The sequence below is a fragment of the Gobio gobio genome (assembly GCF_949357685.1).
Source record: "Gobio gobio genome assembly, chromosome: 16".
NCBI classification, from domain to species: domain Eukaryota; kingdom Metazoa; phylum Chordata; class Actinopteri; order Cypriniformes; family Gobionidae; genus Gobio; species Gobio gobio.
This window is the reverse complement of record NC_137109.1, coordinates 34,240,343-34,255,208: the sequence shown is the minus strand read 5'-3', so window position 1 is coordinate 34,255,208 and position 14,866 is coordinate 34,240,343. Positions and strand designations below refer to the sequence as shown.

The window sequence follows — 14,866 nt, the reverse complement described above, 5'->3', positions numbered from 1 at the left end:
CACGTACGCACACACACACACTCACAGATGGAATCGAGTGGTAACTGTTGAGTGTCATATTGCTGAGTGCGTTTTTGCATTGCTGTCTTTCTTTCTGTCAGCCAAGAGCCTCAAAGGAGAAAGGGTCACATATGAGGTCAGAGGTAGGTTCATTCAGAATGACAAAATGTCACAGCACTGCCTTCCCTGAGCCCTGGTGCCCTTGCTACGAAAAAAAAAAAAAATATCACACAAAATTTGGTAAGCATATGTGAGCGTTTAAAAGAGACTACAAGAGTCCTGAAACCATAGGCAGCTTTGGGCGCAGTGTTGGTGTGTGAATATGAGATTAGATCACCAGAAGGGTGACGTGTTTGTGATGGTGTGTGTGTGTAACCTGCATGCAAACATATGGCTGTCGGACATCTTGTTTTGAGAGAGACCATATGCTGGTTTTGGACATGACGAGCCTTTCTCTCTCTTTCTCTATTTTTCTTTCTGCAGCACAGCACATATTATACACTCTCTCATACACACACGCGCACAGGATTTATATTCTTCTGTATCTAGGGAACAAACATCTATCCCTCCTCCAAAGAGAGTAAGCTACTCTTATCTTAGCAGGTCAGGGATGCATGGGCTGCGATATATCCCGAACATTCACCTTATATTGATCTGGCAACCCAGCATCCTCCTCTTTCTTCACCTGTCCCAATAGAACACTCAAAAGCTCCAGAACACAGACGATGAATCCTTACAAAGACTTATCACGGTAACTGTAGTTTCAGCTAAAATACAGTAGCTGCTACTATAAAAAAAAAAGGAAAAGAAACAGATAATAATATAATAATCTAGCAAAGCTTCAGATAGTATCTTACACTGTTTCAAGGAGATCCCATTTTAGTTTACAACAAACTAGTCTTTGGGATTGACTTTCTGCACTGTAATTTTGTAAGTGGCGAAACTGGATCCGTTAGCTTAGCTTATAGTGAACATGAGACATAGTGAACTTAGTGAACCATCTACATTGGTTGCTATGGTAATGATTAAGCGTCAGCACAATGCCAAGAGACTGTCTCATGCAACAATTGAGAGTAGCTGTCGCTGACAGGCTGTCAGTATGGAAAAAGGACATAAAACTGAAAGTTTTTCCTCTGCTCATGTATATAATGACATGTCGCTGCAGTGCTGAACTCGCAATGTGGATGAGAGAATCTCAGCAACAGAAACATTTTACACATTCATGCTTATATTGTGTCTAAAACTGCTGACTTGCTTGTTCATTCTCTACATGGCATGTATAGTTCACTATATGTGGAAGGAATGATTAATAATGAGTGTATTTAAACATAACTCAAGACAGTATAGTGCATGTTACATCGGCGCCATGTTCTAAATGGAAAGAAGGGCTACTTAAAATCCATTCACAACCCTTTCCCTCATTAAAAATCATATAGATGTAGTTTAGCAGTAAATTGCATTTTCTTTCTAGACAACTTATTTCACGTTCTGAATAATTCAGCTTTTTTGCACAAATCGGTTTAAGGTTAATATAGTAGTTGATCCTGTTATTAGTATCCTCACAGATTTTTTTTCCTTTCCTTTTATCTCACATATTTGAGAATCATAGTGACCTGATACTGGTCCACGTAGGACATTCTCACTTTATATTGTTAACCATATTCTAAATAAACTAAAAAATATATATATTTATTTTGTCCTTTTCCTTTGCTCCCTCTCTGACTCAAAGGCTCATTCACTATGCAGTTCTTTTGTTATCTCAGGTGTAAATCACAGCATTATTCATGATCGTTCACGCCTCTTTATAGGAGTTTGTAAACAAAAAGTGTCTTACAAAATTTAAATCAATATATTGTTTTATGTGAATGAGTAGGCACAATGATTCTCACATCAGTTTGAAGCAAAAACACCCATTAGTCACAGTTTTTTTTTTTAAACCACGCATAAACATTATTCTCTCAAATGTTCTCTCTACATGTTGCTCACCTTTTATGGTAGCCCAGTTTGTGCTGAATACAGTGTAATGACACGTTTGCTATTGATATGTTTATAAGCAACTGAAAAAAGCACAATTGTCAGAGCATGTCAAAACTTCTAAAGTGCCCCAAAACTGTGAAGACCCATAAGAGTTAATGTATGATTCAATGAAACACTCAAAGTCAATAACTGCATTTTGCCTAAATTGCATACTTCCCCACTATAGTAGGCAAAAAATGTGGTATGAGTAGCATGTCCAAATTCACAGTACTCATAAAACAGTAGTTGAAAAGTACCCAGATGACTTACTAGCCTACTTCTGACAGATTGTGAAGTGTGCATCCAATAGACACTTTACTATGTGTCGTCACCACGAGGCCAGTGGAAACAATGTCACATGACAATGACAACGTCCAAATTATATTCATACTACACACATTCATACTATATAGAACATTATTTGTACAGTGTCACAACGTAATTACTTAATAAAAAGAAATCTACTCGGAGAGTATGTGATTTTGGACGATTCCTAAATGAATCAATGGTTTTGAATATGTTGGATAAATGAATGAATCAATTAATCACATTCACATGTTTAATGCCTAACTGAATCAAAGGTTTTGATAAACAGTTTGAATAAATGAATTAATAACTCGTTCATAAATACACTTGTTGCCATCTACTGGTGTAACTATGTAACCTACAGAAAGAGTCACTGAAAAATCCCACTACTAACACAGATACATAAAGTATCTGCAGAGTGATACAAACATATCAGTGATGTTGAAATGTATATAATCTACTTGATTTGATGACTAGAAATTATAATGTGTAACAGTTATTAAAAGAGATTAAATGTGTTAGAAAAACATTGTTTTGTTAGAGGAGGCTCTTTGTCTTACAAACAGCATATGCAATTCTAGGGGCAAGAGAACAAAATATGTTCTCACTAAAACTACGTCAAGCGATGAGAGAAGAAGAGTAACAAGCTATTCTCTCATTAACATAATCGTCAGGAAGCTGGGCTGGGTTGCTTTATATGCTGTTGTTGTTTAGGGGAACATATTAAAACAGTCAGCTTCACATCCTGCCTATAAGAGTGCAGTCATGCAGATAAGTTTTGACCTTTTTGAACGATTCTTCCCCTCAATGGGACACGTTCAGCTTTCAGAACTGCAAGATGATTGTTTTGTTTGCTGCACAGTTGTGTGATGTCTCTGTTGTTATTCTTTTCTTGTTGTTGTTCTTATTCTCTCTCTCTTTCCTCCTCACTCTCTCTGCCACTGTAGCATCATTTCATGCTCCAAATTCCAAATTTACCATCATTATCTGAGAAAATGGAAAGAAAAAAAGCAGCATTGCTTTCATTTAGCATTTTCTCTCTCCACACTGAACATGAAAAACAAAACTGAGTTCTGTATTTTTATCTGCGTGGTGATTAGCTCCTGAAGACGCAAACTTCAGGAGATAAATCAGATCTACCATTATTTAACATACTGTTCACGTAGTAAAATGGCTTGCTGAATTAAACAGATTTAATACAAGTTAAATCGAATAGTGCCTCAGGCAAGTATCTCTCAAGTTAAACTGAATGTGTTTCTTTTTCTATCTTGTCAGAGGCTGAAACGAGATAACCGAGAAAAAAACAAAAAAATAATAGTAAAATACTTCTAAAAGAAATCATAAGACGCTTTTTTTTGGTGAGTAAGATTAGAGTAAAAACTGAACAGAGTCAAAATTAAACTAAAATGAACCAGAAATGATCTTAAATGCCCAATTTATTGTTTTTCAATAAATAATGTGTTCTCTCTAGCGTACCCTTATCACAGGGGTATATTAGTTGAATCAATGTGTGCAGCATTGCTTACATTCCAACTTATATTTCTTATTCTCTCTTCCTCAGGCCTCTGGGGAAAAGATGGAGCTACTGGATGCTTGGTGAGAGAGGAAATGGATTTGTGTCAGTATGTTATTGTACTGGGTCAAACCCCATGTTGGTCTAAATCAGTGGTTATTACTTCAAGACCCAGATTCTACATCGGGAATCAAGTGCTGACCCAACACACTAACAAAATATAGTTTATCATACAAAGCGCCATTGAAATTGAAAATGAATGAAATATGATTAGGAACCGAATGGGGTCAAAATATGAACAATTATTAAAATAAAACAGGCTAGCAAGACAATCGTCATTTTTATAAAACAATAAACAACAGTGGAAATGTAATTTACCAGACTAACACATGGAACAAACAATAGGCTAAATATAATAATAGCCTTAGCCATGTCATTAGGGAAACAAATAACCTGCACCCACATACCATGCTTCTGTCTTCCCTTATAAGTGTATGCACACATTTATTAATTTATTTATCCTAATTATGCATGATTATATGGCTAGATTAATGCTATTTTTTTAGCATTTACTAAATATTTCCTCCTGTTTGCGAACCAGTGGAAACACTAACAAATTTACATTTTAACATATTTTTTTTTCAACTTGGGAGACAAATCTCTGATTTGAAATACAGTTTGCAAGTAAAATACAGTTAGAAGTAGGCTAGTCTATCAATCAGCACAAGCTTCTAGAGTTCGAACGCCCACCTGAACTCACAGAATATGGAAACTAGCGACTCTTCAAAGGAAAACAACGTAGGGCATCCCAAAGAATCCCTATATGCTCTCTTTATCTTTTCTTTTTTTGTCTTCTCCTTCCTTTCTTTTTTTTCTTCCTTCTCCTCCACCAAAAAGTGTGCAAAGAATCAAGGGCTTTCAATATTTTAGGTGAAATATAGGAAGTGTGTATGCTGTGTGTGTGCGTGCTGCCGAACTTGTTTGATTCATTATTAAACACAATCCATTTTTCTCTCTGCTACTGATAGTGGGCAAAGCTCCCAGCTTTAATTCCCTTGCATTGTAGATTAGAAGCTGAATAACAATGGAAACGAGTGAACGAGGGCACAAGAAAGTGAGCGTACAATGCCATTATTACTTTTCTGTTTTTTCTCCAATTCACTTCCCCTTATATCTTACATGACAGGAAGTACGGTGCTAATGTTTGAAGCCGAAAGATGGGGAACATCGACACATTGTGTGATGCTTTCTGGCTCTCCCTGGTAAACTACTGAGGACGAGTCATTGATTCCCTAAACTTGGCTTTTGGGGTTTTATGAGATAACATAGAGTAGTAGGGTATGAATGAAGTCGTTTCTGGACTTGCTGATTACAAAGTGATTTTGGGGAGAAGGTAAATGAGATAGATTCACAAAGCCACAGAGGCTCTAACAAGCAAATGTGCATACACTCTATTTGCAACATTGCATCTGGCCAAGAAACAAACATAAATAAAAGCTTTGAGTTTGACTGCTATCCCCGCTCTAGATTCCTTAAGAAAAGAGCTTTGATTATAAATGGAAATAATTGCCATTTTCCTCTTGAGGGAACCCCTAAAGTCAAATACAGTAGCTCACTCCACTGATAAAGGCCAGAATGAGCATAAATATGTATTTCGTAAGACCTTAAAGGCGACATATCATAAAAAAGCCTTGACAGTGTGAACAACACAGGAAGTTTTCATATATAAGAGTAAAATCGTCTGATGAGGGTGAAATTCCATAACTATTTATAACATGAAATATTTATTTATAATGATGCTGAAAATATAGCTTTACCATCACAGGAATAAAACATACTGAAATATTTTTAATTGTAATAATATTTCCCAATATTACTGAATTTTTTATCAAATAAAAGCAAACTTGGTGAGTAAATATGACTTAAAAAAAAAAAAACATCACAACTTTTAAACAGTAGTGTATGAAGCTCAAGTCAAAACTTTCTTAGAAACGAAACATTTTAATGCTGTCATCAGTCTAAAATAAGGGAATGTGATGTGTGGGAAAAAAATAGCGTATATTACTTGTAAACATTATATTTTTATTGTGCAGCATTTTTATTGTTTTTAAATTAAATATTTAGTAGTGAGTATTTAGGATACATACAGTTCTAGTCATAAATAAAAATGTTGCCCATTTTTACAATGTTTAACTTTTTTCACAGAATGTTATTAAACACAACACATGATTTAAAATGCGATGAGAATGAGAATTCTCATCGGGTGTCCGATGTTGAACATTGTTAGAAAAATTAGGCTGAAAGAAAAGGAAAAGAACAAAGCTGATGGTGATGTTTAAGTTGATGGTGATCGAAAGAGTAGTTTCAGGGGATGAAAGAGGACATGGAGTCAAAAACAATACCTAAGAGTGGTCTGAAGGACATGTCAGCATGAGCGTGGTGTAAGTGTGCAACATCAACACAATGTACTCACGGTTGTGTGTGTGTGTGTGTGTGTTTTGTGTGTCAGAGAGCTCTGAAGGCCAGTGTGTGGATATGACCGCTGTGCTGCTAATTAACCAGTACAATACTTCTTCTGGCCTCATACTGTGAGATCTCTCCATGGTACACATCTTTACACACGTAACACACACACACATGCATGGTGGGAACACACCCACAGAGAGATCCACCACATAGGAGCAAAGTGTCCCCTGATAGCGCTGCTAGCACTCTCTCACACACACACACACACACACACACACACACACACACACACACACACACACACACACACATTACACACCCTGCCTGACTTCACCCTGACTTCAAAGGGTAACAATCACACCTGTGACGCCTGTGATAATCATTTTAGCCTCTGAAATGGCTGATAACTTAATTTAAGTGCATATCTGAAATACATGTTAGAATTTTTATATATAACTATTTTAGATCATGACTGTTACCTTCGAAGCTTTCAATATGCTAATGTACTACTCGACACAAAAAAAAACTATAAACCCAAAATTATTTCATATGCTGGAAAACAGCCCAAAATTTCGAAGATATTCTGCTCAAGGGTATAAACATTTTTGACAGTAAAATGTTCTTCTGAATGAGTCCAATTCGTGATAGCAAGTAGCAAATTAATCATTGGCGGTGTGCCTTTAAATAAAGGCTTCTGGCTATTTAAAGATGAAAAGTGTGATATTTCATGATAAAATGCTTAATTCAATGTCAAGTTATTATACTTCATTCAAAAACAGGTTGTTTCTCCATAAAGTGAAAAGCACAACATTAGTGCTCGACTAGCTTTAAGGAATACAGTTCCTTTTGACAAAAAAAAGGGGGGAAAAATGATTAAATTTGTGATCTCTCTGCTTTACATATTGTAAACTGACAGGACAGAAAAGACAAAAGGCCTTTGTTTTAACACTGCTGAAAGCAGTGCTATTTTCAGCTTAAAATAAATTTGTTCTGTGACATTTAGGAAGGAGCAAGACTTTGGCACACCAATGCTGACCTGAGTTCAGAGTTAGAGGTGTTCGGTGACTGATGTTTGTGTGGCTTTTCGTTACAAGTGTCTTCCCACGTCCTCTGTGCTCTAGAATAACAAGTGCCCATGGGTATCAGTAGCACACTCATGCCAGTTCAGGCCATGCCAGGGCAGGGCGGCCTAACTGGGGCAGAAACACATTCGCCCTGTGGCTTATCAGAAACCTTATCCAAAGAAAACACGCCCACACACAAAATCCTACACCCTCATCCAAAAGCACTGGTTGTGAGTAAGCGAGTGAGTCTCTGTGTGTGTGTGTGTGTGTGTGTGTGTTTGTTTCCAGGACTTCATTGTCAATTCAGCTGTACACTGATGCTGAGCGCCACCACCAAACAAGTCTGTGTGAGCCGCCGCACCACTATAACAGGCCAGCTCAGTAATAGTCTCCCCTCTGACCCACATGAGGCTAGAACAACATAACACAGGAGGAGAGACAAACAACAGCTAATCCTCTGCGCACACAACAGCACTGCAATGGAGCCCATTAATAAGAGAGGATTAGCCACCGCTAACGCTAACGAGCGTCCTCGCCACAGGAGCACATTTGCTCTCTATCAGATATCTGCTTATCTCTTCCTGTCCCTCACTCCGTTCTCAACCTGTCTGTCTGTCACGCACAGTGCTGCAAATCACAGGCACTGTGGAAAAAAGGTTTGCAGAGACTGAAAACAATTAAGGGGATATGGCGAGCAGTGGGAGACAACAGGACAGAAGTGAAAGAAAACAATTGAGATGAACTTTGACAAGTGAATCGAACAGTGGCAACTTACAAATACACCATTAAAAAATAATACAAAAATTGCAGCTTTATACCAGACATTATAATCTTGCAACTGTGACTTTTTCTTCTTTCATAATTGCAAAATCATATCTCACCATGTGACTTTTTTTCTCTTGTAATTGCAACTTTATACTGGATATTGTGCTATTATATTTATTCTATATCTCCCAATTGTGCTTTTTTTCCTCTGGTAATTGAGACTTTATACCACTCATTGTGACATTAGATATCTTGAAGTTGTGACTTTTTTACTTGAAATTGGGACTTTATATCTCACAATGGGACTTTTTTCGAATAATTGCAACCTTATACCACACATTGTGTCTTTATATCTCAGAGTTGTGACTTTGTTTCTCATAATTTCGACTTAATATATCTCAATGTGATATTCTCTTGATATTGACATTTATATTGCATATATTACTGTGTATTATATTTCGCAATTGTGATTTAAACCTAAAGTCGCAATGTAACGGAAACAGTGGCAGATTATTTCTTTCATGACGTACATCTCAGTGAACCAAATTATCAAGGGCAGGGATTTATCCATTGGTCGTTGATTGGATGGAGATTGTAATAAAAGGGGCGTGATTTAAGCAAACATAATGATTGGAGAAGTACAGTGCCCTCCACTTATATTGGCATCCTTGGTAAATAAATATTAATCTGCATTGTTTATCCATAATGTTTTCCTCTAGTTCACATTGGCCACAATAATTGCAACATCCCTTTCCCAAGATAACAGCTCTGAGTCTTCTTCTGTAATGCTTGATGTGTTTGGCGAACACCTGAACAGAGATCAGAGACAATTGCTTAATACAGATAATCTCCAGATCCTTCAGATTCCCAGCTCCATGTTGGTTTTTCTTCTCTTCAGTTCACCCCACTCATTTTCTATAGGGTTCAGGTCAGGAAACTGAGGCGGCCATGGCAGAAGCTTCATTTTGTGCTCAGTGACACATTTTTGTGTTCATTTTGGATCATTGTCTTTATTGGAAGATCCAACCATGGCCCATTATAAGATTTCTAGCAGAAGTGGTCAGGTTTTTATTTAATTGTTTTTATCCGTTGGTATTTGCTAAAATCCAATATACCATGTATCGGAAGATGTCCAGGACCTCCAGCAAAAAATATGTCCACAACATTAAAGATCCAGGCAGTATATTTAACCATGGGCATTTAACCTGTTTCATCTGACCATGGAACCAGGTCCCTTTTGAAATTCCAGTCGTGTCTGACAACTGAATATGCTGGAGTTTGTATTTGGATGAGCGAGATCGATTTTTCTTGAAACCCTCCCAAACAACTTGTAGGTCCTGTTTGATTTTTTTTTTTGGCTTTCTGACCCCAAGACTCTACTAATCTCTGCAATTCTCCAACTGTGATCCTTGGAGAGTCTTTGTCTAACTCTCCTCCTCGCCATGCATTAGGACGATATAGACACACGTCCTCTTCCAGATTTGTAACATCTTTAGTTGATTGGAACTTCTTTATTGCCCTGATTGAGGAAATGGGGATTTTCAATGCTTTAGCTTTTTTCCTACAACCACTTTCTATTTTGTGAAGCTCAACAATCTTTGCTGCACATCAGAACTATATTCTTTGGTTTTACTCATTGTGTTGAATGATTAAAGGAATTTGACCTTTGTGTGTCTTCATATTTTACTCCTGTGGAACTGGAAGTCATGGCTGGAAAATTTCAGGCTCCTAGTCACCCTGAAAAAAGTAACTATAAATGGGAATATACTTCAGGGATATTTTACTAATTTCTAGGGGTGCCAATAATTGTGGCCAACATGCATTGGAGAAAAAAACATTTATTTCATAATGTGAGTTTCCTCCTACTTAAAATGTTTTAAAGGCTAGATTTGTAGATTTTTTAAAATGAAAGATCAAAAGGTTAAACAATGCAAATTTATTTTCACAGCCTTCTTTGCTCATATTTACCAAGGGTGCCAATATTAGGTAGAGGGCACTGTAGTCCATACGCCACCAGAGAAGTGTGTCGTTTCACCGAAAGGCCGAGTTACAATTTTTCTAAATTACTCTAAATAAATGATTAAATGAAAGGAAACATTTGCATGGATGATTTGTTCACAATAAAATGCATTAGAAAATAGTTTGTTTGTGGTTATTTTCCATTTCATACCAACTTTAATCTCATAATAATTATTATTATTATTTTATTTTGAGGCAGAAACTACTTTCCATAAAAAGACGACAGAATGTGTAATGAGTCCAGGACATCATTGTCAATTCAGTTGTACACCGATGCCAATCAACATCTGGACATTTGAATAATACACATTCAAAATGGAATGGATTTACAAAGAATCTACCAATCTTTTCCCTGTTTGAAGATGGTGGAATAAGTCAAATATGGATATGCAAAATGACAGCACAGGACAAAAGAAGGGATAGTCTGTGGAGTGTGAGAGATGGAAGGTAATTTGGAAAACAGAGAGGATGGAGGTGGAGAGAGTGGATAATGCTGTGAGCTGGCACTGTCAGGCTTGGCTAGGCTGGCACAGAAGCGCAGCACTATAATAAGCACCCTCTGTTTGCCCAGCGCTAGGCCAGCATTGTGCCAGTTCGAGTGGACGGGCCAAAACCGACCCACAAAACACTAAAGACCTCGCTAATGGGATTCTCTTTACAGTCAGGCATGTCCTTAGCCAGCTCGAGCAGGGCATTGGGATATAGTTGTGTGAGGACCCCGGAGGGATATACAGATCTGAGAATAGCGTGGCCATGTCCATATATTTGAAACTAGAACACATCTGTGCTAGAGGTGTTGGAAACGCGCTGAGCATGGGACTTTGCCTGCACTGATTGATTGTGTGGTAACAGGTAAATGCCCTGTTTAGCCAAACACTGCCTCACACCATCTGTCTGAGAGCATACACAGCCGGTTCACGTAGGTAGTGCCCTTAAGACAAACATACAAACGCAGACGCACATATACACACATGCCGCCAAGACTTAATGTTCACTCAAGCCTACTTATTCAGACAAAATTATTGTGTTTGTAAGCTTGAGGTCTTTTGCCACAGGGCAGCACCTAGCATGTCAAACAGCATTTTAGAGGCAAGAGTCAAAGTTGTTTATTTGCTTATACAGCGCATGGTGGTTGAAGAAAATGCTAATAATAAAAAAAATATTATATTGCTTTGACATAATTTGTTATGCATTTGTAATTTACAATTATGCTTTAAGTAAAGTTAACCCTGATTACGTCCGGAAAGGATCAGTAAACAAGGATTTTTATGGGGCTAGAAAAAAAATGCAAAAATATCTGATTTTGTATTTGTAAAACTTGTTGCAAACTTATTTTTATATATAGTTATAAAATTTGACTTGTATATGAATTCTAGACATGACATAATTAGTTGCCTTTCGCCCATCTGTGCATTCAGGCTTCAGAAAAAAAACATTAATCTCTCATGATCCCAGCTGTAGTCCATAGAGTTCAGAAACTCACCCAATTAACAAAATTGCTCAAATAAATTGTGTTGTCATTTTTTTAGATTTGTATTTTTAAACACAGCATTGTTGAAGCTGGAAATGTTATCTGAATATTTAATTTAAATTCACCTCTAAAAAAATCAACAAAAATATCTACAACTTAAAAAATCTATAAAATGTCACACAATTCTTACAGATCACATCTAAAACTCAAATGTACAAACTTTAAATTCAAAACTGTGAAATGTTGTGTCACATTTAGAAATTAGCTAAACAAATTATATATTTATTTCATGTAAGACCAATCTTACACATTTTGTCACAAAAAAAAAGGAAAAAAAAAAAGTGAGAACCTCAGATCTTCTCTAGAGGATCTGTACCTGTGGTGGAAAATGATATTTATCATTAATTAGGCCTGCCAGTTATTATTTAATTAAATTCAGTCGCATTTAAAATACCTTTAGTTGCTTGCTGACATCACCGCTATCTCTCACAGCCCACTCGTACACACATGCTCGATGTGTTTGTGCAAGGTGTGAGTGGAAAAACAAAAAGCATGTCTTTCATCTTGTCATCAAGATCTGCCGGAATTAGAACGTGAAAATAGAGTCGCAGTTTCCTGGGATGTGTTTTGTGATTACTGCTACTACACCCACTCAAGCAAAACACACACACAAATGCACACTTGCACCCTCACCCTGCACTCCTTTAATGATTCACTCAATATTATTTTAGACCTTAAATACCACTCAGATAGAGAGATAGCTATAACAAAAGCTCTGTTGATTTCTTCCTGCTGAATAAAAATGTCACATTCTGTCGTCGCTCTCCTTGACCACCTTGGGTACTGATATGCAAATGCTGGAGTGTTTTTCTTTTCTCTCTGAGAAAGGAAATACGATATTGTTGATTGCTGCTTTATGATTCAACAGAGACTGTGAAGGGAAAAGAATACATAAGCGCTGTCTTCAAAAACAAATTTACAGTTCACCTAAATAACAATTCATGAGGGGTTTTTGCATTATGCATTTTGTCTTTCATCATATCTTGTCTTCTTTTGCAGTTGTCATATTCAACATTCTCAGTTCTTGTGACTGATAAAAGACAAACACCATCAATATTACTGGTAAATATACTATATATATATACACCAGTAATCTTGATGGTGTTTGTTATAAGTGTTATAAGTTTGTAAAAAATAAAGATGTAAGATGTAATCACAATACGTTTTCTTTGTACGCTTTAAAAAAAAAAGTCAATTCAAAAACAGCTGGTCTCATGCATTTAAACTGCTCATCTGTTAGTAAAACTACAAACACAGCAAGCGGATGTTGATAAGTCCATTTATTGTACTAAAAATGGCTGAATACAAAGTACATTCACAAGAACAGCACTTTCTGCTAGACTGTCTGCAGAGCCGACAGAATCTCTATCACTGGCTTAATGTAAGTAAATGACTCATGACATTAATCTAGCCTCCCTATCTACTGCTTTTGTAATCACTGTCTCAGACAAACAGAGAAGTACAATTCCATATGTGATCATAAAATAAGTTTTCACATTACGGATGTACTGTCAGGTGTACCATATATTTATATATATATTTGATAAATATCATTCAGAGCTAGTTACATATTTACACGTTCCCAATATAGAGACGAAGGAATGTCAATGACTACAATATTCACGTCAATATGTGTTATCAGTTCAAAGGCAAACATGTATTTGGTGTCTGTTACATTGTGGCACAGTCATTGGTGTGAGGCAAAGAGGTCATTGCCTTCGTAGTGAGAGTGAGTGAGAGAGAGAGAGAGAGAGAGAGAGAGAGAGAGAGAGAGTGAGAGACTGGAATGGAGTTTATGTTACAGTCAACCAATCTAATTAACAAACGCAACTGGCAGACATTCTATGGCACTGAGCTCCGTTTGGGTTTGAAGAAGCCAAAACAGAGAAAATGTTCTCACCTAAGCGTAATTTTCGCTCTTGCTTCTTTTCTCTTAGGGTCTTTTAAAGGGGAGACAAGAATGAAAAAGGGGAAAACATAAAGCGAAGCGCAAAGTCTTCATTCGATTCGGCTGCAATGCAGTCTTTCCTCTTTCTCATAAAACATTCCCCCGTTTTTTATGTAGTGAGATGAGAAAGACTGTGAGTTATGGGAGGAAAATAGCGTTGCTGTATCTGATAAGAGGTCAGAGTGCATTAGAGAAGCTATTAAGTCCTCTTAGGTGGCTTTTCAATGAATGTGAATGGTCTGGCTGTGGCAGAGAAAAGGAGACAGAGAGGAGAAAAGTGAGGAGAGGATATTGAAAAGGAGAAAGAAGGACAGAGGAAAGACATACCTACCAAACCTGGGGTGATTGCAATGATAGTAAGACTCCAATAGGGTTCAAAGAGGACAGGATGAGAGAGGAGGAGGAGGGGCAAGTCCATACAAAAGAGTTCATAGCAAAGGGAAGAAATGCACAGCTGAGGAGAGGCAAAAATTGAGATATCACAAATCCATTAGTCCAAAATTCCTTGCAGTGTCCTTAGACGAGAAATATCCACTCCCAAAAAGCTACGGAGAAAAAAAACGTCAGGGTTGGGGTGACAAACATCAGCGGACAGACGCCCATTTTCAGTCAGCTTTTCCTTTCCGACTTTGTCCATTTGGTTTTCTCATTGTTTATGTGCGAAAAAAGGGAGTTTCTTTTTAATATATATATATATTTCAGAGATGAAGAGATATGTAATATGGCAATCTGTGACAAGAGGCAAGCTCTGTCTTACTCCCGCAGAGCAAAAAGAAAAACATTTTTGGAAAAAGAAGAACGTTTAAGGCAGTCTTTTTTGGCCGGCCCCCTTCTCTTGGTCAACGCCCGTTACTGCACCTACAAGAGGATAGATACGACTTACTACTCACGTACTGGAACGCAATACATTCCATGCAAAATATTTCTATTAAAATGAATAAATAAAAAAAGATTAATAGTGCAATTAAAACATATCTTTAGACGAATATGTGTCAACAACATAAGGTGGTGAGAAGAGTAAGGGGGCAAGACCAAAAACCTGCTCTATCCATTCAAAATGTGGGATTAGAGCTCCTTTACTGTTATTTTTCTGTCTTTTTTTACCATTTATTACATTTATTTTGTTGTAATGATTTTTTTGTTTTTGTTTTACAATACCATTTATGTCATACAGAGCATGTACAAAACTTTTTAGAGGGTACATTGTCTTTGCAAAGTTCATTCAGAGCCTGATTTGA

The 14,866-nt window shown here is 37.0% G+C and overlaps 1 protein-coding gene across 3 annotated transcripts in view; it reads right to left on the bottom strand.

Annotated features, from left to right (window-relative positions):
* Positions 1-14,866, bottom strand: part of pcdh1b (protocadherin 1b) — a 174,484-nt gene that overhangs the window by 14,306 nt on the left and 145,312 nt on the right. The window contains exon 5 of one of the 3 annotated variants that reach the window (XM_079839440.1): positions 12,944-14,486. The exons of the other annotated variants lie outside the window; for them this stretch is intronic. Within the exon in view, the coding sequence (XP_079695566.1) occupies positions 14,431-14,486 (56 nt within the window). The 3' untranslated portion in view covers positions 12,944-14,430. Of the gene's footprint in view, positions 1-12,943; positions 14,487-14,866 lie in introns of those variants that run through there. 3 annotated transcript variants of the gene reach the window in all.